Below are 25,499 nucleotides of genomic sequence, written 5' to 3' on the forward strand. Positions count from 1 at the left end.
TCTAGCAAATTTCACAAGGAGATTTAAAATAATGTTTTCACCATGGCAGTCCTTAGAGCTCCTAAAGTAGTTTAACATCCCGGACAAAGCTTATTAAGGAATCTTTCAGAACATATTTTCACGAAGAATAAGGATAAAACAGAATAAAATTGCAGTGCATTGTATTTTATTATTTACTGGGAAACAGCTTTATAGCTTTTGCTGTGAAATTGTAAACAATCCTTCGAATAAAGTGCCAATGGCATGAAACCTGAATGGAACTCACAATTTAAAGTAAAATCCATCAGAAGGTTGTCCAGAAAAAAAAAATTGGACAGTCACACACAAAAAACCTGCTGTGTGAAAAAGAGCAGTGAATACTTAGAAAAAAAGTGCATTTCAAATATCTTTAAACATTTACCTCTCTCATTCAGTCATAATTAGGCTGCACGACTGAATTTTGAACTGGTAAACGACAAACTGATCACAGAACATGTTTGTAAAGCTTTAAATGTTAACTGTTAAAAAGCAATGTTATCAGCTTTTACGACTAAACATTTGCAAACAACATTGTACTGGAGAATCTGCACAAATAAAAGTCTTAGGGGCCGTTCACATATCGTGCCTAAAAACGCGTGGGGCTTTCTCCTTCTTTTCAAAGCGCTCGGGCAGAAGCGCCCCTGAGGCGTCTGCCTTTGATAAGCAACCATGACGTGCTCTCTCCTTGAAGACGCGGAAATTTCAGCAAAGGATAAATGGATTTGCAGCTCTAAATATCGCTTGCAGTAGCTCTGCTACTAAATTTATTTCAAAATGGAAATCCATATACAACTATGATCAGCTGTTCCTTTCATCTTGACTGAGCTTTTAACGTTGTTACGGGAAAGGATGAAGCTGATTGGTTAGTTCTTGTCACATGACCCGCGATGCGCTTGCAGCATTCTGAAAGGTTGAGATGTTTTTAACTCGATGCGGTGCGGTGTTGGAAATAACGAACTTGAGCGCGCAAAAGACGCGATATGTGAACGTCCCCTTAAACAGTTCAGTAGTGCAGAGTTTACAGGTTACTCTTCTTTTTTGAAGGCTCAAAGTAAAGTACTCCCAGTCTCCCACATCCCGCTAAATGCTGCAGAGACGCTGTTCGGGAAGCACGTGACAAAACGAGGCCAGCTATTGGCTATTCGCTACTTCTCCTGCTGTACTGGCTGAGTAAAACCTCCGATGGCTCATTACTGCCACACTTTGGTCACCGCAGATTTGAAATATGCACGAAATGAGCCGCTTACGGCAAATAAAAGTTATTTAGCAACGAATCGATGACTAAATTAGTTGACAACTATTTTAATAATTGATTTTTATCGATTAAATCGATTCGTTGTTTCAGCTCTACACTAAATAAATAGTTTAAGCATTATTCATTTCAAAAACATTCTAAAATTTAAGAAATATTTATTCCAAAAACTCAATAAAAATAAACCGAATATGATTTTGGCTTATGATTAGAGCCCGACCGATATGGATTTTTGGGGGCCGATGCCGATATTAACTCGAAAAGAGCCGATTTATAAGCCGATATTTTGATTTAAAAAATAATCTGGATATTAGACCCATTTCCTATAAACTGCACTTACACAACATTCAATAGCAAAATATCTGCCTGTTCTATGTATGTGGGCTGTATAAACCATTTTCCAGAATGGACTATGTTTAAAAAAAGCCTTAGATTACAGTCTCAATGACTAAACAATTGCACATCCAAAGTATATATTTTTTAATGATCAAAAAACAGTCTGGTTTTAAACATTTAACACTTTTACTTTCTTCCAGTTGAAGCTGGTTTTAACAGTCTGTGTGTTTACTGTAAATAAATTATAATACTAAAGTTAAAGTATTTGCAGAAGTAGTCCCACACATTGCTGCTACAGCATTCACCTTTTTCAGCCATCTGTAGGCAGAAAGAGAGACAGAGAAAGAATAAGCATGTGTATTAATAATATCACCATGTATCATTACTCATGTCATCATTAGAATTATAATAATAATAAACTGGGATCTCCTACATAGGAAAAAATGAGAAATATATATATATATATATATTATTTGTCAAGCAATAGGTATTACCTACTTATATTTAACAATATTATTTCAAAATTTTTCTGTTATGTCTGTAAAGCTGCTTTGAAACAATATGTAAAAAAAAAAAGCGCTTGTTCAGCTCACATTTATTTACATGTCCCCTCTGGTTTAATCATTTCTGACGCACCTACTGTTTAGTTACTGTAACTACACTATATTTGCTCTCACAGACACATTCACAACAGACCCGTATATCTTCTCCTCTTCTCTTTGTGCAGTCTGAATCAAAACATCGTCTTGCCTACTATTACCGGAAGATTACGGAATCAATTCGAAGTTGAATGGTTAACGTTAGTGTCATGAACACACCGCTGTCAATTTTGAGAAGAACCACCTTCAAACAAGTTAATAGCAAGCATTTAAGGGGCCTGCTAAAAAGGAAGCTATTAGCGTTAGAGTAACGTAACCAGCCTGAATTCACCAAATTGTTCTCTGGACCTGAGGGTAGCCTCTTCTTCCTTGCTTCTCTCTTAATTCTCATCAGCAGGACTAGCGCTATCGCTCGCTTCTTACAACGGGACAGATACATGTTTGCTGCTGACCGAAAGGAGGAACAACAGACTATGAAAGAGCTCCCGCTAAACGTTTTTAAAACTCCGCCTGCGCCATAGCGCAGCACAAATCGCGTTGTATCTGAAGGGCAACGCTGAGCCCAGCGGCAAGCGCCGTGCATACCGCGTCCTGTGTGAAAGGCCCAATTACGCGGTCATTATGTGGGAAACACACCGCAATAGAATAAGAATAAGTTAAACGCTAACGTTATAGTTTGACCTCCTATTAACGTTCGCGCTCTTCCACTGATAAACTTGGTATTAGCTTTGTGGCTAATCTAATATAGCAATGCATTAGCGGCTGTAAGTGATGTTACAGAATATTTAGAAGTGATAATGATAGGACCGTTAGCTAGAACTACCACACAGTTTTTATATAAAGGGTATGAACTAAATCTACAATCATTTCACATGACGAACGACAGACTCACTGTCAAAACAGTAAGTTACATCTCGGTGGCTTGGCTAATCGCTTTCTTCTGTAGTGAATTTCTGGCGCTGTTGTTAACTCTGGAGCTGCAGAGCTCCCTCTGGTGGGCACTCTATGCAACACTCATAACATGAGTGAAGCATGAGACTCTGTTTCTCATGTTTCATCGGCCGTTATAAATGCCGATGCCGATTTGAATGCAATTACCTTATATCGGCTGATAATATTGGCCTCGGTCGGGCTCTACTTATGATTGTAATATTTAGGTTTCATGAAGTGTCATATGTTTGTGTGAATGAATATTAAAGAATAAATAGCATGATCAGATATTTAGATAAATTACCCTATAAATGATCAATAATAATTGGCATTCTAACTCAAATGCGAGGACATAATAAAATGTCATATTACAATCAAACTTAATACTGAAAAGACTGAAAACGCAAGATATATTCCTTGTACCGAGTGCATGGACCTTACAGTCCAGCGTTTGTCTGCAACTAATGCTAAAACCAATTAAAAGCCCAATGGAAAAGCCAACAGCTGCATTAAGTGTTCCATGCTGCTGTTCTGCAGTAATATTTGTCAAAATTGCATATTTAAGAAAAAGGAAAATAAATGATTAGTTATAAGTTATTAGAATTATTTTGTATTGCTTTTTTATTATTATAGTCGGATTAATATATATTCTCACAAAATTATTATTATTTTTTCCCCAACATGTACTATGTACCGGTACTAAATGTAATGGTCAAAAAAAAAACAATTATATATATTTATATTTAACAGCATTACAGATGCATTATGTAATGGTCCAGTTGCTATGGCAACAGTGATGCTCACTGCTCAGTGTCCTCTGTTCTCCTGGACGTCAGGTTTGTCTCGACTCTGCTTAATGGATGGAGAAAGTGCATAAACTGTTTTAAAGTGGTTCAATCTCACATCCAGATCAAATTTCACTTCAAAATCAAATGAGCATCAAATTATATGCGTTTTGCATCACAGATGAAGTTTTTAGTGCATAGCTGTAGTATGCAAAATCTCCGCTGACCTTTGACCTGTGCTGCAGGTGTGTGATGAACGGAGACTCCGGTGCAGGGGTGGTGACGGCCCCACCGCCCACTAACCCCCCTCATAAGGAGCGCTACTTCGACCGCGTGGACGAGAGCAGCCCGGAGTACCAGAGAGAGAGGAACATGGCACCAGACCTGCGGCAGGACTTCAACATGATGGAGCAGCGCAAGAGAGTCTCCATGATCCTGCAGAGTCCAGTGAGAGCGCACACACACACACAGTCACAGTCACAGATACACACACATTAGCAGCTGACTTAAGAGCTGTAGAGTCTGTATTCATATAGCTGATGGTTTTATATTCATCATTTAGTAATTAGTAACGCTAAAGCAATAGTAAGGATTTAAGGAACAATACACAATAAGCAGTCTTATTAAATTTTAACAAAGGTTGTTGAAATCATGCGTCATGTTTAGCCATATCTAGAATGAGATGCTGCTAGCAGCCGTGTGGTTCTGGTTGTGATTGTGTGTTTTGTGTGTTTCAGGCGTTCTGTGACGAGCTGGAGTCTCTGATCCAGGATCAGATGAAGAAAGGGAAGACCCCCACCAGTTTACTGGCTCTGCAGCAGATCGCTGACTTCATGAGCACCAGTGCTCCCCCCATGTACCCCGCGGCCCCCCAGGGAGGCATGGCGGCCCTCAACATGAGTGAGTGTGTAACACGCACACACAGCAAGGGTTTTAAATCATATAATAAGAAAAAAACAGATAGATAGAATAGAAAAGGAATAAAGCAAGCTAGTGTTGGAGATCTTTTGATAATTGTATAATAAATAAAAAGAAAACAAATAGAATGCAAAAAGATTAGAGAAGTTAGATTTTAAGAAAACAAGCAGTAAATAAATAGTGCCAGTTCGTAATAAAGAATATAATTAGAAGGGAGAGATGTGTAACCATTAAATATTATATATAAATGTATATATTGTGTGTGTGTTTTATGGCTACTATATTTACTATCATTAATATACTATAATAGTTTGTATTATTTTGAGTTAGTGTATGTATTTATATATACGTGTGTGTGTGTGTGTGTGTGTATATATATATATATATATATATATATATATATATATATATCCATTTTTATTTTAATTTTAGTTATTTTTTTTATTTATTATTTTTTTAATGTGATTTTAAAATACTACATTGAAATATACAGTTTAAATAACGTTAAAATATATTGTTGTTCAAGTTAAACTAAATTAAAATTAGAAATGCTGAATTTGCTTAACTAAAATAAGAGGTTTCATTTTGTTTACTTTTATAATTACAATAAATGGCAAAACAGCCCTAATATAATATTTTGAGTAAGTTTTTATATTTTCCATTTTGATTTTAATCTTAATTTTAATTGTTTTGTTGTTAACTAACTAAAATCACCTTTATTAAAAATATTTAGGGTTTAAGTTTGATTTAATGATAAAAACCTTGTTTTAGAGTAGTTTTTTCCTTACTGAAAGTAAAATATATTCAACAACTTTAGTCTTAAAAAAAAAACATCCACACCAGTATTTTATTATTATTTATTTTTTAATGTTCAAATGGCACTGCAGCTCTAACAGATGTGTGTGTGTGTGTGTGTGTGTGTGTGTGTTTTCTCTGTGTGTGTGTGTGTGTGTGTGTGTTTTCTCTGTGTGTGTGTGTGTGTGTGTGTGTGTGTGTGTTTTCTCTCTGTGTGTGTGTGTGTGTGTGTGTGTGTGTGTGTGTGTGTGTGTGTTTTCTCTGTGTGTGTGTGTGTGTGTGTGTGTGTTTTCTCTGTGTGTGTGTGTGTGTCTCTGTGTGTATCTGTGTGTGTGTGGGTGTGTTCAGGTTTGGGGATGGTGACTCCAGTGAATGATCTGAGAGGTTCAGACTCCATTGCTTATGACAAAGGAGAGAAGCTCTTGCGCTGTAAACTCGCTGCGTTTTACCGCCTGACCGACCTCTTCAGCTGGTCTCAGCTCATCTACAACCACCTGACGGTGAGTGTGTCACAAATACATACATGTGACATGTGAGAAACTCCAGTCAAACCTCTCTTCCTGTGTCTCCTCAGGTCCGGCTGAACTCTGAACAGGAGCGTTTTCTGATTGTCCCTTTCGGGCTTCTGTACAGTGAAGTCACTGCCTCCAGTTTGGTAACCCGGCCTTTAGTTTCCTCAGTCATCCGGACATCAGACGATAACAGCTGACAGATATTATCCTGCAGTGTGTTTCTTCTGTATTGAGCAGGATTGTGTCCTCAGGTGAAGATTGACCTGCAGGGGGAGATTGTGGACCGAGGCAGCACTAATCTGGGAGTAAATCAGGCCGGATTCACCCTCCACTCCTCCATCTACGCTGCCCGACCCGACGTCAAGTGCATAGTGCACATCCACACAGCCGCTGGCGCCGCGGTACCAATTATATTAGCATTTTAATTTGATCATATTATATTTGTAGCAATAGCCAAAAAAACATTGTATGGGGCAAAATTATAGATTTTTCTTTTAATGCCAAAAATCATTAGGATATTAAGTAAAGATCATGTTCCATGAAGATATTTTTACCGTTAATATATCAAAAACTTAGTAATATGCATTAAGTATTCATTTGAACTACTCTAAAGACGATTTTCTCAATATTTCAATTTTTTGGCTCCCTTAGATTCCAGATTTTCAAATACACTTTAAAATATTTCATAATGTACTTTTGTCTGTTATTATATTTTGAGGTGCATTTTGTCTCATTTCGGATTAATAAACAAATTAATAAATGAATGAATGAATAAAAATACAATGAAATCAACGCATCTATTAAATTAAGTTTATCAAAATTAGACATTAAATATTTTTAAATAGTTTTTATATTTTTAATTTTAATCTTAAAATTTTAATCTTAAATTAAACTCTTCAGTATTTGTCAGTATTTTACTATGTTATATTTTAGTTACTTAAGTAATTCAACTTAAACTAAACAAAAGTTAGACATTTTGCCTTGGCAACTAACAGAATTACTTTTATTTATTTATTTTATTTAACAGACGTGTATTAGTGGACAAAATTAAATTATAAAATATTATATATAATAAATAAATAGTGCAAAATATATTTATTCATGAATTTATTAAAGTTCATTAAAATCAAATGAGACAAAATGCACATCGAAATAATATAAAATTAATGTATTAAATATATAATATATAAAAACAATGAAATAAGAGTATAAATACATTTGCAATAAATAAAGTATGCACTATTTATTTATACACGTATTTTAATTAATAATTTATTAAATTTATTAATATGAAATAAGTAATATAAAATACAGTAGTTTTTTTTTTATATTATAGGAAATGTTGCAATAAAAAAAATGTGAGGCCATAAATGTTGCAATGAAATAAAAGCATTTTGCACTATTAATTTATGCTCTAATTTCATTCTATTTCTTTTTATTGATTTTAAAGTTCATTAAAATGAAATGAGACATCAAATGCACCTCGAAATATTAAACTATGAAATATTATATTTAATAAAATAAGAGCATAAATAGTGCAAACTGCATTTAAGTGCAGCATTTGATTTTTGGTTTTAATTTCGTCTGATTTAAGCATATTAAGAGTTTTAATATTTTGCGTTCCAGGTGTCTGCAATGAAGTGTGGTCTGCTGCCCATTTCCCCCGAGGCTCTGTCTCTGGGCGAGGTTTCATACCACGATTACCACGGTATCCTGGTGGACGAGGAGGAGAGCGTCCTCATACAGAAGAACCTGGGGCCCAAGAGCAAGGTACCACAAATACACACCGAGTTCTGCATCATCTGATGTTAAAACACAATGCCAGAAGTGATGATTAAAATGCATGTCCAAAACAAACTCCGTTACAAATCAAAGGTCTGATCACTGTGAAAATAGACCGGATATTAAAGAGGTTGAGTATATTTTATTGGAATTTATGATGGTTTGTGTGTTCAGGTGTTGATTTTGAGGAATCACGGTCTGGTGTCTGTTGGAGAAACAGTCGAAGAGGCATTTTACTACATTCACAACCTGGTCACAGCCTGCGAGATTCAGGTAACCCTCCAGTTAAACATACACTATAAATATCAGCGGTCGCTCTGTATCTGCAGTAATGCGTCGAGATGTAAATGATCCGCACATATAACACAGTGACTGAGAGCTGAAGAAATCAAGGCTCCTCAGAAGATGTGAGATGTTCTGGAGGCTTGTGAAGATCATTCCTCCGCTGAGGAACAGTGAAAGTAAAGCTTCTGGAAACAAACGCTCCTCAAAAGATCAGATTTGAGACTCTAAAACATGATTTACTGGACTGAAGCAGCTCAGCTTTACTTGATTCTCCATCAGAGTACATCTGGAGATATTACTGACCTTTACATGATCACAATCAGGAAAGATTTGAGTCGAGCTGAAGCTGGAGGCTTGTTGTTTAGCTGGGCGCTAATGTTTTGTGGTCTGATATTACAGGTGCGCACCCTCGCCAGTGCAGGAGGTCCTAACAACCTAATAATGTTGGACCCGAGCAAGTATAAATCCCGTCCTCGACACCTCGAGCCGCTCGGAGACGAGTCCAGCTCACACCCCAAGTGGCAGATCGGGGAGCAGGAGTTTGAGGCTATGATGAGGATGCTGGATAATCTGGTAGGTCAGAGGTCAAACTCTTCTCTCTTTGCCTCTCTGTTTGATTCGAGATGTGACGTGCGTCTCTCTCCGCAGGGATACAGGACCGGTTATCCGTACCGCTGTCCTGCGCTGCGTGATAAAGCAAAGAAGTACAGTGATGTTGAGACTCCCCCTTCAGCCACAGGTTACTCGTACGCCGAGGACAGTGACTCGGGTGTGCGCTCCCCGTTAAAGCACAGCTTCCAGCGACAGCCGCGGGACAAAACTCGCTGGCTAGCCTCCGAATCTGCAGAAGAGGGGCAGGACGGCAGCACTAGCCCCAAGGCGAAGACTAAGGTGTGGACGAACATAACACACGATCACGTCAAACCCTTGCTGCAGTCTCTCTCGTCCGGTGTCTGCGTGCCAAGCTGTATTACCAACTGCTTGGTCTGTGCCAACCTTATTGTTCATAGTTCAGAAACGTAGCGCTACAGAGCTAGCGAGGGCAGCTGGTTAGCACCCCAACACCGAGGCACAAAACACACTCATTCAAGGGGTTTCGGGTGTGTTTGCACAAAGGTCTCACAACCTTTCCTCTTGCAGATATAGCTTTTTCTTCCTCTCCAGTGTTTTGGGCAGCTGATTTCTTAAGGCAGAACTATCATTTATTTACCTTTAATTTACTCTTAATTAACCTTATTTAAAATGAATGGATACCACTAGTGCTGGACGGTTAACCGGTTCATACCGAAAACCGGTGTATATTTTTGTTGCGATGTTAATTTTGAATATACCGCCAAACCGGTGTATTTAATTACTCAATGTTCGGAACGAAGGTTATGCTGCGCCGCGGCCGCGCGACACTGTTTCTGACGGACCCTTTACAATGTTGCACTTCTAAGCAGCGACTGCGAGGCGTGGTGAGGGTAAACTAAGCAGTGCTCTGGTGTTACGTTATAACGCCTGTTTCACGCAGTGCATATTAGCGGATTCCAGCTGCACGAGGTTGCGGTCAGGGTGTTCAAGGACCGGTGCGTCTGCAGCAGTGCAGCGATTGTTAACGTACTGAGTCTACTTTTGCTTTGCTGCAGGCGCTGAATTAAAGTGAAAGTGCATCAGGGCTGCACGATATTGGGAAAAAATGACATTGCGATATTAAATTTTTCTGCGATTTATATATTGCGATATGAAATCTAATCAAATTTTTTCTTACAAACAAAAATGGGGTGAGCACACTTACATTCTCATTTAAAATGATTTAAACATCGACACCATCGTGTCAATTGATTAATATGCACGAGGGAGAGAGAGCAAGACAGCGTTCGTGTTGTTTGAAGACTGTCTCTCTCTCTCTCGCGCGCGCTCTCTATCTCTCTCTCGCGTGCGCTCTCTCGCTCTATCTCTCTCTCGTGCGTGCTCTCTCGCGCGCTCTCTCTCTCTATCTCTCGCGTGCGCTCTCTCGCTCTATCTCTCTCTCGTGCGCGCTCTATCTCTCTCGCGTGCGCTCTCTCGCTCTATCTCTCTCGCACGTGCTCTCTCGCGCGCTCTCTCTCTCTCTATCTCTCTCTCGCGTGCGCTCTCTCGCTCTATCTCTCCCTCGTGCGCGCTCTATCTCTCTCTCGCGTGCGCTCTCTCGCTCTATCTCTCTCTCGCACGTGCTCTCTCGCGCGCTCTCTCTCTCTCTCGCGTGCGCTCTCTCGCTCTCTCTATCTCTCTCTCGCGTGCTCTCTCGCGCGCTCTCTCTCTATCTCTCTCTCTCGCGCGCGCGCTCTCTCTCTCTATCTCTCTCTCTCGCGCGCGCGCTCTCTCTCTCTATCTCTCTCTCGCGCGTGCTCTCTCTCTCTATCTCTCTCTCTCGCGCGCGCGCGCGCTCTCTCTCTCTATCTCTCTCTCGTGCGCGCTCTCTCGCTCTATCTCTCTCGCGTGCGCTCTCTCGCTCTATCTCTCTCTCGCACGTGCTCTCTCGCGCGCTCTCTCTCTCTATCTCTCTCTCTCGTGCGCGCGCTCTCTCTCTCTATCTCTCTCTCTCGCGTGCGCTCTCTCGCTCTATCCCTCTCTCGTGCGCGCTCTATCTCTCTCTCGCGTGCGGTTTTTTGGCTAGGTTTAAAACAAGAAAAAGAGCACTTTTAGATAAAAAAGGAAAGTGTTGGTGTACGTAAGTGTTACTGGACTGGAGGAAAAAAACACTGATTGAAATCTACAGATGCAAATAGATAAAGTGATATGAAACGAACACTTAAATGTGCATCTTGGACCAGTTGTGAATGATTTAAACATCGACACCATCGTGTCAATTGATTAATATGCACGAGGGAGAGAGAGCAAGACAGCGTTCGTGTTGTTTGAAGACTGTCTCTCTCTCTCTCTCGCGCGCTCTCTATCTCTCTCTCGCGTGCGCTCTCTCGCTCTATCTCTCTCTCGTGCGTGCTCTCTCGCGCGCTCTCTCTCTCTATCTCTCGCGTGCGCTCTCTCGCTCTATCTCTCTCTCGTGCGCGCTCTATCTCTCTCTCGCGTGCGCTCTCTCGCTCTATCTCTCTCTCGCACGTGCTCTCTCGCGCGCTCTCTCTCTCTCTATCTCTCTCTTGCGTGCGCTCTCTCGCTCTATCTCTCTCTCGTGCGCGCTCTATCTCTCTCTCGCGTGCGCTCTCTCGCTCTATCTCTCTCTCGCACGTGCTCTCTCGCGCGCTCTCTCTCTCGCGTGCGCTCTCTCGCTCTCTATCTCTCTCTCGCGTGCTCTCTCGCGCGCTCTCTCTCTATCTCTCTCTCTCGCGCGCGCGCGCTCTCTCTCTCTATCTCTCTCTCGCACGTGCTCTCTCGCGCGCTCTCTCTCTCTCTCTATCTCTCTCTCGCGCGCGCGTGCGCGCTCTCTCTCTCTATCTCTCTCTCGCGTGCGCTCTCTCGCTCTCTATCTCTCTCTCGCGTGCGCTCTCTCGCTCTCTATCTCTCTCTCGCGTGCTCTCTCGCGCGCTCTCTCTCTATCTCTCTCTCGCGCGCGCGCGCTCTCTCTCTCTATCTCTCTCTCGCATGTGCTCTCTCGCGCGCTCTCTCTCTCTCTCTATCTCTCTCTCTCGTGCGCGCGCGCGCTCTCTCTCTCTATCTCTCTCTCGCGTGCGCTCTCTCGCTCTATCTCTCTCTCGTGCGCGCTCTCTCGCTCTATCTCTCTCTCGCGTGCGCTCTCTCGCTCTATCTCTCTCTCGCGTGCGCTCTCTCGCTCTATCTCTCTCGCACGTGCTCTCTCGCGCGCTCTCTCTCTCTCTATCTCTCTCTCTCGCGCGCGCGCTCTCTCTCTCTATCTCTCTCTCTCGTGTGCGCTCTCTCGCTCTATCCCTCTCTCGTGCGCGCTCTATCTCTCTCTCGCGTGCGGTTTTTTGGCTAGGTTTAAAACAAGAAAAAGAGCACTTTTAGATAAAAAAGGAAAGTGTTGGTGTACGTAAGTGTTACTGGACTGGAGGAAAAAAACACTGATTGAAATCTACAGACGCAAATAGATAAAGTGATATGAAACGAACACTTAAATGTGCATCTTGGACCAGTTGTGAATAGCCAAAATATCAAAATTGACCAAAACAGACCGTGTCGGGGTTCTTTCCAGCTGCTCAGTGCATGCTGTGTTGCATGGTTGATCAGATGCATTGTGGGTCTTCTCCTGGAGGACCAGGAGGGCGTGGCATGTGTAAAGTGGGTGTGGCTAATCCCTTCAGCAGCTGCTATTGGTTTCCCCCGTTTCTGTTGTTGTTTGTTTCAGTTATTGCTTTATTTCGCATCTTTTGTAAGCGTTTTAATGGATCCGTTAACTCCATTTGAAGTCTCTTCAGAGCATTTTCAGAATGAATTTGAAGAGAGCCATTTGTTTTCACTACAGTAGAAGACCTACAGTACAGACTTTTATGCTTTTTAGTAAAAAAACTGTCTTCTGTCTCGCTTCAGAAGCATCGGAAAGCTTTTAAGTGAATTTAGCATATTGATATGACTATATTTTCTTGCATAGAGAAAATAAAACAGATTTTTAGGACCCTTAAGATGCATCAGTATTTGCAGTGTAACATTTAAGCCCGTTTTGTTGTATTTCTGCTTCTGGCGACTATGGAAATGTGCTGCTTAATTGCCATGAAATTAATGTCGTAATTAAACTAATGCTTCAGAAAACTAGCTTAATTTTTTGGGAGAAGAAGATGATCTGCTTATGTTGTTGCTTGGCTTTTGATGACTCCATGTTCTTTCTTTAAACTGCTTTAAAACATTTGTGTTGGCTTTTTAATTTCTGTTCTTTGTGTAATGAGTTTCCTTGTCTTTTTCCTGAATTGGATTGACATTTTCTTGACCTCTTCCCGTGCATGAGTGTATTGTAACTGTCAAAATCATCCAAAAAACAAAAGGAGAAGCCTTGGTTGATGAGTGGTTGTTAACTCTCCGAACGATTGTCTCTAGTTTGGGGAGAGCGTGTTGTGTTGTGGGGCTCTAATCGTGATCAGTGAGTATTTCATGTTTACCTGTTCATCCCATGTGCCCTGGTTCTCCATGACTTTTGGTTCCTTGATTAAAGCTTTATATCATTTTGGTAAAAGCAAGTAACTCATGCTATTCTTACCCAGACCAAACGCCAACTAGCTTTGCTTTGAAAATATTTATTACTTGCTGACCATCTGAACATCTTTATTTGAAATTTAAAGTCCATTAACTCTATGCATCAGAGCTGTGAGGAAACCTCACAAACTTTAAGCTGAAACCTGTGTGTGTGTGTGTGCGCGTGTGCGTGTGTGTGTGTGTGTGTGTGCGCGCGTGTGCGTGTGTGTGTGTGCGCGTGCGCGTGTGTGTGTGTGCGTTCAGGGTTTTACATTAATCTTCCCAGATACTGGACTTAAAGACAAGCACAACGTATCATTCATATCTTACCTCTACTATTAAATTGGACTGTGACAGCTGTTAGTTTAAAAAAATATATGCCTTAATATACTCGTCTGTAACTTCTTTCGACAATTTTAGTTAGTGTGTTTTTTAGTTAGTTGTTTAGCAAATTGTATTATGACCTAAGTCATGAGAAATTAATTTATATAGTGCTTTTCACAGTGCACATTGTCACTATGCAGCTCAATATTGAACAATATTGCAGCAGTAATCTCTTAAATGCATCAATATTGCATTTGTGTGCGTGCGTGCGTGCGTGCGTGCGTGCGTGTGTGTGTGTGTGTGTGTGTGTGTGTGTGTGTGTGTGGTCCGAGCGGTCCATACAGAAGTGACTAAAACTGTAATTGATCGACCGGCCGCTTGAGGCTGGCTGCAAAAGGGAGTCAATCCCATAGACTCCCCATGTTAAAATACCCAACTTTACAGCAGGAAAAAATATGTTTACAGCCTGGTGCAAAAAAATATTCTGGTCTAAATAACTAATTTTGCCCTTCATGACAACTGTGAAGGGGGTGAATTTTTTTTATAACTCATCCGTTTAATTATATTGAGCCTTAAAGTTCTGCATTGTTAAGGGATGGGCCACTTGAGTGACAGGTAGATTAGCGCTGCTGTCACCGCCGTCGTGCTAGGTGGGCGTGGCTTCAGCAACTAGCTCCCGCCTTTTTGCCTATTTTTGATTACTGACGCACGGTGACGCGCCGCCAAGATGGCTCCGCCCCGCTCCGCCCACTTTTGGTTTCAAAAACTCTCTTCAGAAACCTATGGGTGCCGTCATGGACACTACGTCCATGTTTTCATACAGTCTGTGGTGTGGTCCTGTTACACTAGCTGAAGGGGTTTTCTGTCTGTCCACTCACTGTCTAAACACAAGAACAGTTTCTATCTCCACCTCACACCCTCCTCCCTCATGATCCATCATCCTCTTAAATATTCTGTTGTTCTCTATCTGTGCTCTTTTCTTTCTTTTCTTTTAGCCTTTTCTCTCCTTACTATACGCCCAACAGCAGTATCAATGATGATGAGGATACTGGCTGCTGTTTCACTGATGTTAAATATAGATTATAGAGATGTATAATCACATTTATAATGTGGTGATTGTCAATACATGCAGATTCCAAGTTTATCTTAAGATAAAATGTACTACTAAACTGTTTAAGAATTTGAATTTATAATTTGTGTGTTATTGTGATGCACAAGGAGTTTTTTCTAAATTACCCAAAGCAAAGTGTACATCATCATTGGTTCGTTGCTCAGTGGACTGTTATAATTGACCAATTATGTTTGTGTTTGAGAGGCATGATTTCACCATTTTTATATTTAATTTGAGTTTTTATTTGAGGTTTTCTTTAGTTTTGGTTGATTTGAATGGCTCTGTTTTGATAATTTCAGTGGACTAAGGAGGACAGTCTCCGACAGGCTGCTGTGGCCAATCAGTTCGTCCCGCTGAACACCAACCCCAAAGAGGTCCAAGAGATGCGCAACAAGGTATCGTGTAGATTTAAGACATTTCACTGACGACAATACAGGAGTGGTTCACCCAGAAATGTAGAAATGCAGCACTGCATCAGTGTCTCATCAATGGATGCTCTGCAGTGAATGGGTGCCGTCAGAATGAGAGTATGATAAAAACATCACAATAATCCACAGCACTCCAGTCCATCAGTGAACATCTGGAGAAGACAAAAGATGAAAAAAAAAATCCAGCATTAAGATGTTTTTAACTCAGATACAGAGTCTATAATCCATAATAACACTTCCTCCAGTGAAACAGTGTTCTGGTCTGAATCAGGAGAGAAATCTGCACAGATCAAGCAGCGGTTAAACAGCTCTAAACAAATGTGTCTGGATTTTTCTCTTTCTTTTTTACTGATGCAATGCTACATTTCTCCAAATATCAAGACAGTCTGAGGTTGAACACATTTTCAGCAAACTCTAATTTCTGAATTAACTATTTCTTTAATTGTATTGACCATGTTTTTTCCTTCCTCAGATCCGTGAGCAGAACCTGCAGGACAAGAAGACGGCAGGTCCACAGTCGCAGGTGCTCACAGGTGCCATGGTTGACCGCTCTTATGTCCAGGTGAGTCCGCACACTTCTCTTCTTCCCATTAGATCCAGCACATTGTGTTCCTGTGTGTATAAACCTTGAACTGTGTCTCTGACCCCAGAGAGTGACTCTATGGGACGAGAGAACACCACACGATCAGTAAGCCACAGCTGGGTCCATTTTCATTCATTTTGATTGGTTTGCAGTGCCAAGTTTGCCCTTTTTCTTCCGTTTTGTTGTATTCATTGATTATAATCGAAACTTAACAGGATGATACTGTTGTGAAATTACTCTTAACACATGCAATAATAATTCTGCATGTCTCTCATGATGTTTGCTGACCCTAGCTGCCAATGTATTACCATCTGGAGTTTTATTAAAAGTAATTAATTATTTATTTATTTTTAGTAGTTCTGGAAGTTATTTTTCCTTTGTTGATTTTCCCAATAAAAATATTTGTTATTTTTTAAAACAAGTTAAAAAGTTTATATATATATATGTGTTTGGATGCCAATATGTCACACACATAAGGTCAGATTTGTGTGCTTTTGTAACTTTTGACTAAGGTCTGTGCTGGGATTTTGCGTTTCAACAAATGGTTTTATAATAAAAGGTGTCAGGTCCAGCCTCTTATTGGATGACCCTGTTGAACTCTTTAACTCTTGATCTTTTGTTGTAAATATACACCGCTCAACCTGTGTTTGTCTCTATCTTCTGTTGTCCTGCAGGGGGAGCTAGTGACCGCGTCTAAAGCCATCATTGAGAAGGAGTACCAACCTCGTGTCGTGGTCAGTAAAACTGGACCGAACCCCTTCAACAAGCTCACAGACCAGGAGCTGGACGAGTATCGCAAGGAAGTGGAGCTCAAACAGAAAGGCACAGAAGGTAAAAACACACAAATACTGTCCAATCAACACACTTCTCCTCGCAGAAACTGATGCGGATGCAAACAATGACCTGTGATCAGATATATATGTTTATGTGCATCCTCAAAAGTTTAGGGTAGGCATTAAATATTTATTGCTCACCAAGGGTGCATTTATTGGATGAAAAAGTGTAATGTGTTTCTGTGATGCTCCGCTGTATTTCCAGCATCATTCCTCCAGTCTTCAGTGTCACATGATCTTCAGAAATCATGACAATATGATGAAACAAATCAAGAAACATTTCTGATTATTAGCAATGTTGAACGCATTAATGTTTCTGTTGAAACCGTGATACACTTTATCTTTCAGGATTCACAGATGAATAGAAAGTTCAAAAGAACAGCAATTATTTAAAAATAGAAAGCTTCTGTAATATTATAAAAGTCTTTACTGTCACTTTTGATAAATATAATGCATCCTTTATTTATATAAATAAATAATAATATTTTATGATCATATATTTTTTTTTAAGTAATGTCGGCCAAACAAATTAGCTTTTTGTGCCAATTTTCGGATATATTGCGCGTGAATCCTGCGCAGTCCTCCAGCGCCCTCCACTGGTTTGGAGAGAAACTGTTGTACTGCATTCAGCACAGGTCGAAGGAGTCCAGACTCCAGACGTCACATCCACACAGGACAACGATGATCCACAGGCCACTGCGACCCCCCCGCCCTCCACAATCCCCAGCCGGGGGACAGAGTCGGGTCGGGACAGCCCTGTAGATCCTCCAGGATCCCCTCACAAGGAGTTCCACTCGGCCGTGCTGAGAGCTCTGGGCTGTGATGTTGAGTGTGAGCCGTCTGCAGGTACCTCCTGTGGAAGCAGCTCTTTCTGGGTTCACTCTGACTTCGCTGGGCTCTTTCTTTCTTCCTGCCTCTCGCTGTCCCTGGTTTCGAACCTTGGTGGTCCAGTACTCCTGTCTGTATCCGTCCCACCCTTCTCCCGTCCCACTACACCCTGCTCTGGATCTGTGAATGGAGACTGTCACCCTCGTCCGCTCTTACAGTCTTCTGCACTGAAGGTCACATTGAAGTGGGATTGATGCTCTTTAATAAACCTGTCTGGGGGGTCTCTGAATCTGAACCGGTTTCGACTCGATATTGATGGTGAAACTCTGTTACTTTGTTTCATGGTTCTTCGGTGGTCTTCCTTTTTACTTTATAATGCAGATAAATGTTACATCATGTCATGATGTTATATCAATAAATTATGATACACTGTTAATCATTTATAATGATTTATTAGATCAGAAAGAATAACATTTATATAGTGTTTTAAGTGTCATTAATATACTTTTTTTTTTTTGTAAAATATTTTGAATTAGTATTAAATATCATCCGTTTTTTAATTTTATTGACTTTCTAATATTTTTGTAAATTTTTTGTCAAATTCAAGTATCATCAATATACTATAAAAGTTTTTAGTAATATTCTAAATTAGTGTTTATTTTTATATTATCCATTTATTATTTCTAATTTAGTTTTAGTATGTAAACTTGAAGTAACAAATTATTATTTTTGTTTGTTTGTTTTAGTTCATGGTGACTGAGTTTGATGTTAACAGACCTGTATTGAATCATCTGCTGATATATTTGATCAGTTTTGATGCTTCTGTCTCCTGAAAGAGTGCATTACTCGTCTCAGTTTGACACATTTGATCATATTTACATGCATTGCACTGGTTTTCTTCCCCTTCACTCAGTGTCTAGAGTGCATTGCCTCTATGAGGGCTTTGGTATTATCTACTTTTGCAGCATGTCACTTACTTTCTTTAAATGTTTCTGGTGTTTTGATGCCAGATCAGTATATTTGAGCAGGTTTCTGATCTGTAAAGATGCTTGTGTTCTGTAGGTCAGACACCGGAGACTGAAGAGGAGAATGTTCCCCGCTCACCTGTGCCTGTGGAGGAAGGTATGAGCCCACACTTAATGTCTAATGTGTCTTTGTTCGTTACTTAACACTTTTAGACATTTATCGCTGTTTGTAATAACAGCCCAAAGGGTATGCATGCATGTTTTGTTTTTGTTTACCCTCATAATTATAAAAGAATCTGGCTTGACACTGATGTTATCATGACAGCTGATTGAAATCCATTTTAATGGAAGATAAATGACAAAAAAAAAATATTCTTAAGAATAATTTTAAAGCTCGGGTAAAAAAAAAAGTTTATACATTTAAAAAAAAAAATTATTGTACCCTTTTTTTTTTTTTTTTTTTTTTTTAGGAAGCAATTTTTTAATTTAGGTTTTATTCTACCCTCTTGGTCTTTATTACTGTGGATTACACCCATTTGATCAAAATAGGAGCTATGTTATGTTGATTATATAATAAACACTGCTTTATATGTGGGTATGCACCAACATTTTCACCTTTTTGACATTGGTGCCAATAATTAATAAGAGAATTATTTTAATTATATTGGCCAATAATATACATTTATATTATTTGCCTTTTAAAAAACATGTAAAACAAAAAGTTAAATTGAATATAATTTCTTCTTTAATTCAGGTGTAATCCGTTCTCAGAAATGCATCGTCGGTCTTAAATGTCCTCCTTCATTCTTCATGCTCATTTCTCTAGGGTCTTTAAGGATGGCTCAGAACCGTTCTTTACTTCCAGTGCTCTTTGTCTCTCTTCAGGGTTTCTGTTAGTTTCTTTCTAATTTAACTCAGTGGCTGTGATTTGATCTGCATAGACATTCTCTCTCTACTTTTGCTTTTTCTTCTTCGTGGCTGCATCACAATCAGGAGATGGAAATGCAAAAGAGTACCTGTTACCATAGTAGGTACCCCACCTCACACACACACACACACACACACACGCTTGATTCTTCTGTCCCGCTGCACGCCTTTAGCTCACTCCTCTGCTGTGTAACTCTCATCTTCTGTCCTCACGTTCCTCTGGGCTTCATCTGTTGTGAGGGATGATCTGCTCCGCTCCAGTAGAGACATACACCGCAGTAAAACGGGCTGCAAACGGCACGAAACACATTTAACTTATATAATGTGAATTATTTTATCCACATTTGATTGGATGTTAATCATTTAGAGTTTTACATTATTGGTTAATTTTACTTTTCAGTAATGTCACAATTCAAAAAAAGAAAAAAAAAGTAAATAAAAATACAAGTCATTTTAAGGAGGAGGTTAATAGAATGTAATGACTTTTTTAAATAGATAAAATTCCATAAAATAACATTTAAATGTTTATAATTTCAACTAAAAAACAACAACCACATAAATTCATACAAGGAGGTTAATAAATGTAACACATATTTTTATAAATAAATAGAATTCCATAAAATAACATTTAACGGACTGATTTGAACAAGATTTGCTTTGATGTAATATGACACAGATTTAAATAGTTTTAAGTTGTTTTAAATAAAATAAAATAAAAATTAAAAAAAAATATTTACTAAAAATGTATTTTATAGAAAAATTAGCAATTTTTTGTAAATTTACATTTAACTTCAATAATGTGACTGAATTTATCCATCAAGATTTTATTTGATTTTAATGTAATTTTTTTCATCATAAGAGAAAGTTAAAATGTAATAGTATTTTTACATTTTAATGCAAAAAGCAATTTTTCCATAACATTTCATTTCTATGACTGATTAATAGGATTTTCTGTTACACCTGACAAACTTTTTGTGAAATTTTTTTCATGGGTAACATTTTGAAGCCTTTATATATAAAGCATTATAACAGTATTCATAATGTATGTTATAATGCATTATAAGCAGTTGTAACCAAAGTTAAAATGCATTCAAATATTTGCAGTTTCTTGTTACGTCTGGAATTGATTGGTTGTGGTGTACTGCATTAAACCTAAGGTGTAACAATGAATAGATGAGTGTTATAGTCTTGTTCTGTCAAAATCAATGCAATACAAAGCTTGATTAATGTATTAAAAATACTTCCTTATAAATGATTCCTGTTACCAAAAATTGGAATAAAAAATCTAACCATAAAAAATAATAATATTCACTGAATTGTGCATAGTAAGACCAAAGACATTTCACCTTATTATTATAGATCTATTAATTTTATTTCATAGGCATATTTGATTTAATATAATTTTTTTCACAGAACACCTGATTGATATGATAATTAAAGTGGATGTTGTTCAAAATGTCTGGAATTCGTGCAATCATGCTAGCAGCAAATCTCTCCCTAGAAACTTCTCCATTTATTCCTCTTTTAACTTCTACAGTATAACAATAAGCATCAAGGATCTTTCATGTCTAGTTTTGCAGAACAGGTAATGTATGAATATTACGCTTCTGCTCTGGCTCTCCATTCAGATGCATAACGTTCCAGCAATCTCTAACGTGTGTATTTCTCGGTTTATGACTGTTGTAGAGGTTAGTTTATCTCTGTAGATGCCAGATATTAGACATGTTTTGTGCGTATGTCCTCATCACTGAGAGCTCAAATGTCTCCTTAATGTATTTGATGCATTTATGATGAAATAAATGCAGGCTTGATGAGCAGAAGAGACTCTTTAAAACATAAAAAATCGTACTGTTCAAAATCTTTTGGATGGATGGATGGATTAATGGATGGTGGGTGGATTGGTGGGTGGATTGGTGGATGGATTGGTGGATGGATGGATTGGTGGATGGGTGGATTGGTGGATGGATTGGTGGATTGATGGATGGTGGATTGATGGATGAATTGGTGGATGGATGTATTGATTAATCGATGGATGGTGGATTGATTGGATGGTGGATTCATGGATGGATGGATGGATGGTGCATGGATTGGTGGATGGTGGATGGATGGTGCATGGGATGGTGGATGGATTGGTGGGTGGATGGATGGATGGATGGGTGGATGGATGGATGGTGGGTGGATTGGTGGATGGATTGGTGGATGGTGGGTGGATGGATGGATGATGGATGGTGGATGGATTGGTGGGTGGATTGGTGGATGGGTGGATTGGTGGATGGGTGGATGGATGGATGAATTGGTGGATGGATGGATTGATTAATGGATGGATTGGTGGATGGATGGATTGATGGATGGTGGATTGATTGGGTGGTGGATTCATGGATGGATGGATGGATGGTGGATGGAAGGATGGATGGTGCATGGGATGGTGGATGGTGGATGGAAGGATGGATGGTGCATGGGATGGTGCATGGATTGGTGGATGGTGGATGGAAGGATGGATGGTGCATGGGATGGTGGATGGATGGATTGGTGGATGGATGGATGGATGGATGGTGGGTGGATTGGTGGGTGGATTGGTGGATGGATTGGTGGATTGGTGGATGGATTGGTGGATTGATGGATGGTGGATTGATGGATGGTGGATTGATGGATGAATTGGTGGATGGATGTATTGATTAATCGATGGATGGTGGATTGATTGGATGGTGGATTCATGGATGGATGGATGGATGGTGCATGGATTGGTGGATGGTGGATGGATGGTGCATGGGATGGTGGATGGATTGGTGGGTGGATGGATGGATGGATGGGTGGATGGATGGATGGTGGGTGGATTGGTGGATGAATTGATGGATGGTGGGTGGATGGATGGTGGGTGGATGGATGGATGATGGATGGTGGATGGATTGGTGGGTGGATTGGTGGATGGGTGGATGGTGGGTGGATTGGTGGATGGGTGGATGGATGGATGAATTGGTGGATGGATGGATTGATTAATGGATGGATTGGTGGATGGATGGATTGATGGATGGTGGATTGATTGGGTGGTGGATTCATGGATGGATGGATGGATGGTGGATGGAAGGATGGATGGTGCATGGGATGGTGGATGGTGGATGGAAGGATGGATGGTGCATGGGATGGTGCATGGATTGGTGGATGGTGGATGGAAGGATGGATGGTGCATGGGATGGTGGATGGATTGGTGGGTGGATGGATGGATTGGTGGATGGATGGATGGATGGTGGATGGATGGATGGATGGATGGTGGGTGGATTGGTGGGTGGATTGGTGGATGGATTGGTGGATGGATTGGTGGATGGTGGGTGGATGGGTGGATTGGTGGATGGATTGGTGGATTGATGGATGGTGGATTGATGGATGGTGGATTGATGGATGAATTGGTGGATGGATGTATTGATTAATCGATGGATGGTGGATTGATTGGATGGTGGATTCATGGATAGATGGATGGATGGTGCATGGATTGGTGGATGGTGGATGGATGGTGCATGGGATGGTGGATGGATTGGTGGGTGGATGGATGGATGGATGGGTGGATGGATGGATGGTGGGTGGATTGGTGGATGGATTGGTGGATGGTGGGTTGATGGATGGTGGATGGATTGGTGGGTGGATTGGTGGATGGGTGGATGGTGGGTGGATTGGTGGATGGGTGGATGGATGGATGAATTGGTGGATGGATGTATTGATTAATGGATGGATTGGTGGATGGATGGATTGATGGATGGTGGATTGATTGGGTGGTGGATTCATGGATGGATGGATGGATGGTGGATGGAAGGATGGATGGTGCATGGGATGGTGGATGGTGGATGGAAGGATGGATGGTGCATGGGATGGTGCATGGATTGGTGGATGGTGGATGGAAGGATGGATGGTGCATGGGATGGTGGATGGATTGGTGGGTGGATGGATTGGTGGGTGGATGGATTGGTGGATGGATGGATGGATGGTGGATGGATTGGTGGATGGATGGATGGTGGATGGATTGGTGGATGGATGGATGGATGGTGGATGGGTGGATAGATTGGTGGATGGATTGATGGATTGATGGATAGATGGATGATAGATCTGGATGGATGGATGGTTGGTTGGATAGATGGATGGATGGTAGATCAGGATGGATGGATGATAGATCTGGATGGATGGTTGGATTGATGGATGGATGATAGATCTGGATGGATGGATGGTTGGATTGATGGATGGATGATAGATCTGGATGGATGGATGGATGGTTGGATGGATGGTAGATCAGGATGGATGGATGGATGGATGGATGGATGGATGGATGGATGGTTGGATGGATGGTAGATCAGGATGGATGGATGGATGGATGGATGGATGGTTGGATGGATGGTAGATCAGGATGGATAGATGATAGATATGGATTGATGGATGGATGATAGATCTGGATGGATGGATGGATGGTTAGATTGATGGATGGATGTATCTGTGGAATAATCTAAATAACACATAACCTAAAATATGTTTGAGGGTCCTGTATATATTCTGTAAAGCATTAATATTAACTGTTGCTTGAATTGAGATACTAATTTTGCAAACAAAGCTCAGTTTCTCATAATTCAGTCTAAAAACTCTGTTATGTTGATTAGTGCAGATAGTGTTTGTTAATTAGGTTATTGCATTGGGTACCAGTTTGAGAATTAAAGATACAGATTAGTGTCTGTATCTGGACATTGGGATTTAAGTTTTATGGTCCGAGCCGAGATTGTGAGTGCTGGATTTCCCCCTGGACTCTTGAGCCGATCTACAAACTCATCGTTCTCTTCTTCTCCTCCTCCACAGAGGCACAGCAGGAGCAGACGTTTAAAGACGAGAGTGATGACGCCACTTTAAAACAGAACCTCCCCGATCTGACCCCCGACGACGTCTTCGAAGACTCCGCCCTCCCTGCAGAAGACCCTGTCCCCGAGGAGACAGACCCCGCCCCTAAGTCAGAAGGGGAGGAGCCTGTTGCAGGGGACGACACAGCTGGTGATCACGGCAGCGACGAATCGTCCAACAAATCCCCGTCAAAGAAGAAAAAGTTTCACACCCCGTCGTTCCTAAAGAAAAACAAAAAGAAGTCTGAAACCCAGTGAGGAAGCTTTGCTCAGGCCTCTGGCAATAACGCAGTCGATCTTTTATTAAAGATATCTTCAGATCACATCTTTAAACGCCCGGAGAGAAATGTGAGCCAAAATGTGTTTAATTGCAATGAAAATAAAGCCATAATGAAAAATCTTACTTAAGAATTACATTTTTTTTTTTTGACTAAATAAACTTCTTGCGAGAGTCGCCCTTATTCTGTATCTTCACATCTCCTGTTGTAACACACAAAAAAAACACATGAAAAGATTGTTTTAAAACTAGCTGTGACTTTCATCCTGAATTAAAATGAGTGACTTCTGTTTGCTTTTGCTTTTATATATTCATTTTGAGTTATTTTTTTAGCTGTAGGTGGTTTAGTTTTGTTGTAAATTACACTATTGAATGTCTTGTGTGAACAGATGATGATGATGATGATGGTTTGCAGATTCGTACATTGTTAAAATACTCAACAATCCTGAATAATAAAGTAATAATCTTCAAAAACGGACGTCTGGATCCAGCATCTCTGAGTGAATCTCACAAAGAAGCATTCGATTTATATTACAGCCCAAATTTAGAAGAAAAAACAAGCATAAAAGTGACCCATTTGTAAGACCATGAATGCATATACTGTAAATAGTCTAATATACTCATTACAAAAATAAAATCATGAAAATCATAAACCATTTAACATTTACAACAAATACTTAATTACATTATGTATACTTGAAACTTTTACTGTATTGCAGTAATGAGATTTTTTTTTCTTGTTCATATTTCACCCCAAATTTATTTTATTTTTTTTATAAAAAGTCTTTTTAAGATCCTAAGATTTTTTTACCCCCTCTTATTTCACATTTTATCTTGAAATCATCATCACCATAATGCATTAATATCCACTTTGCTGTAATACAATTATGGAAATAAAAAACTTACTTCTAAAAAGACTTTTTTTTGCAGTTATGAAAAATAAATATATACAATAAATACAATATATGGTATTTTATGTTAAAAATAATTTAATAAAATTAAATTAAATGTGGTTTTCAAAATAAGATTTACTTTTTTACTAT

General features: G+C 39.9%; 1 protein-coding gene and 1 long non-coding RNA gene across 10 annotated transcripts in view; both read left to right on the top strand.

The window, feature by feature from the left end:
- LOC132130076 (alpha-adducin-like) overlaps positions 1–24,449 on the top strand; it is a 30,952-nt gene extending 6,503 nt beyond the window's left edge. Inside the window, exons 2-17 of one of the 8 annotated variants that reach the window (XM_059541702.1) lie at positions 4,166–4,367; positions 4,658–4,820; positions 5,982–6,133; positions 6,208–6,288; positions 6,397–6,546; positions 7,772–7,915; positions 8,102–8,200; positions 8,612–8,785; positions 8,861–9,196; positions 15,047–15,142; positions 15,648–15,737; positions 16,433–16,589; positions 17,171–17,437; positions 18,482–18,541; positions 19,378–19,411; positions 24,142–24,280. In XM_059541702.1, the coding sequence (XP_059397685.1) occupies positions 4,173–4,367; positions 4,658–4,820; positions 5,982–6,133; positions 6,208–6,288; positions 6,397–6,546; positions 7,772–7,915; positions 8,102–8,200; positions 8,612–8,785; positions 8,861–9,196; positions 15,047–15,142; positions 15,648–15,737; positions 16,433–16,589; positions 17,171–17,437; positions 18,482–18,541; positions 19,378–19,411; position 24,142 (2,199 nt within the window). In that variant the 5' untranslated portion in view covers positions 4,166–4,172 and the 3' untranslated portion in view covers positions 24,143–24,280. Of the gene's footprint in view, positions 1–4,165; positions 4,368–4,657; positions 4,821–5,981; positions 6,134–6,207; positions 6,289–6,396; positions 6,547–7,771; positions 7,916–8,101; positions 8,201–8,611; positions 8,786–8,860; positions 9,197–15,046; positions 15,143–15,647; positions 15,738–16,432; positions 16,590–17,170; positions 17,438–18,481; positions 18,542–19,377; positions 19,413–24,141 lie in introns of those variants that run through there. The other 7 variants (XM_059541699.1, XM_059541700.1, XM_059541703.1 and 4 more) reach the window with 7 other exon arrangements.
- On the top strand, positions 12,929–14,176 carry LOC132130077 (uncharacterized). 2 transcript variants are annotated; one of them, XR_009428667.1, is made up of 2 exons: positions 12,929–13,510; positions 13,969–14,176. It is a non-coding gene; the product is annotated as an uncharacterized LOC132130077 (long non-coding RNA). The 2 variants fall into 2 exon arrangements; XR_009428666.1 differs by having other exon boundaries at positions 12,929–13,504.
- Positions 24,450–25,499: the final 1,050 nt, after the last annotated feature.

The sequence above is a fragment of the Carassius carassius genome, chromosome 47 (genome assembly GCF_963082965.1).
Source record: "Carassius carassius chromosome 47, fCarCar2.1, whole genome shotgun sequence".
Taxonomy (NCBI): Eukaryota; Metazoa; Chordata; class Actinopteri; order Cypriniformes; family Cyprinidae; genus Carassius; species Carassius carassius.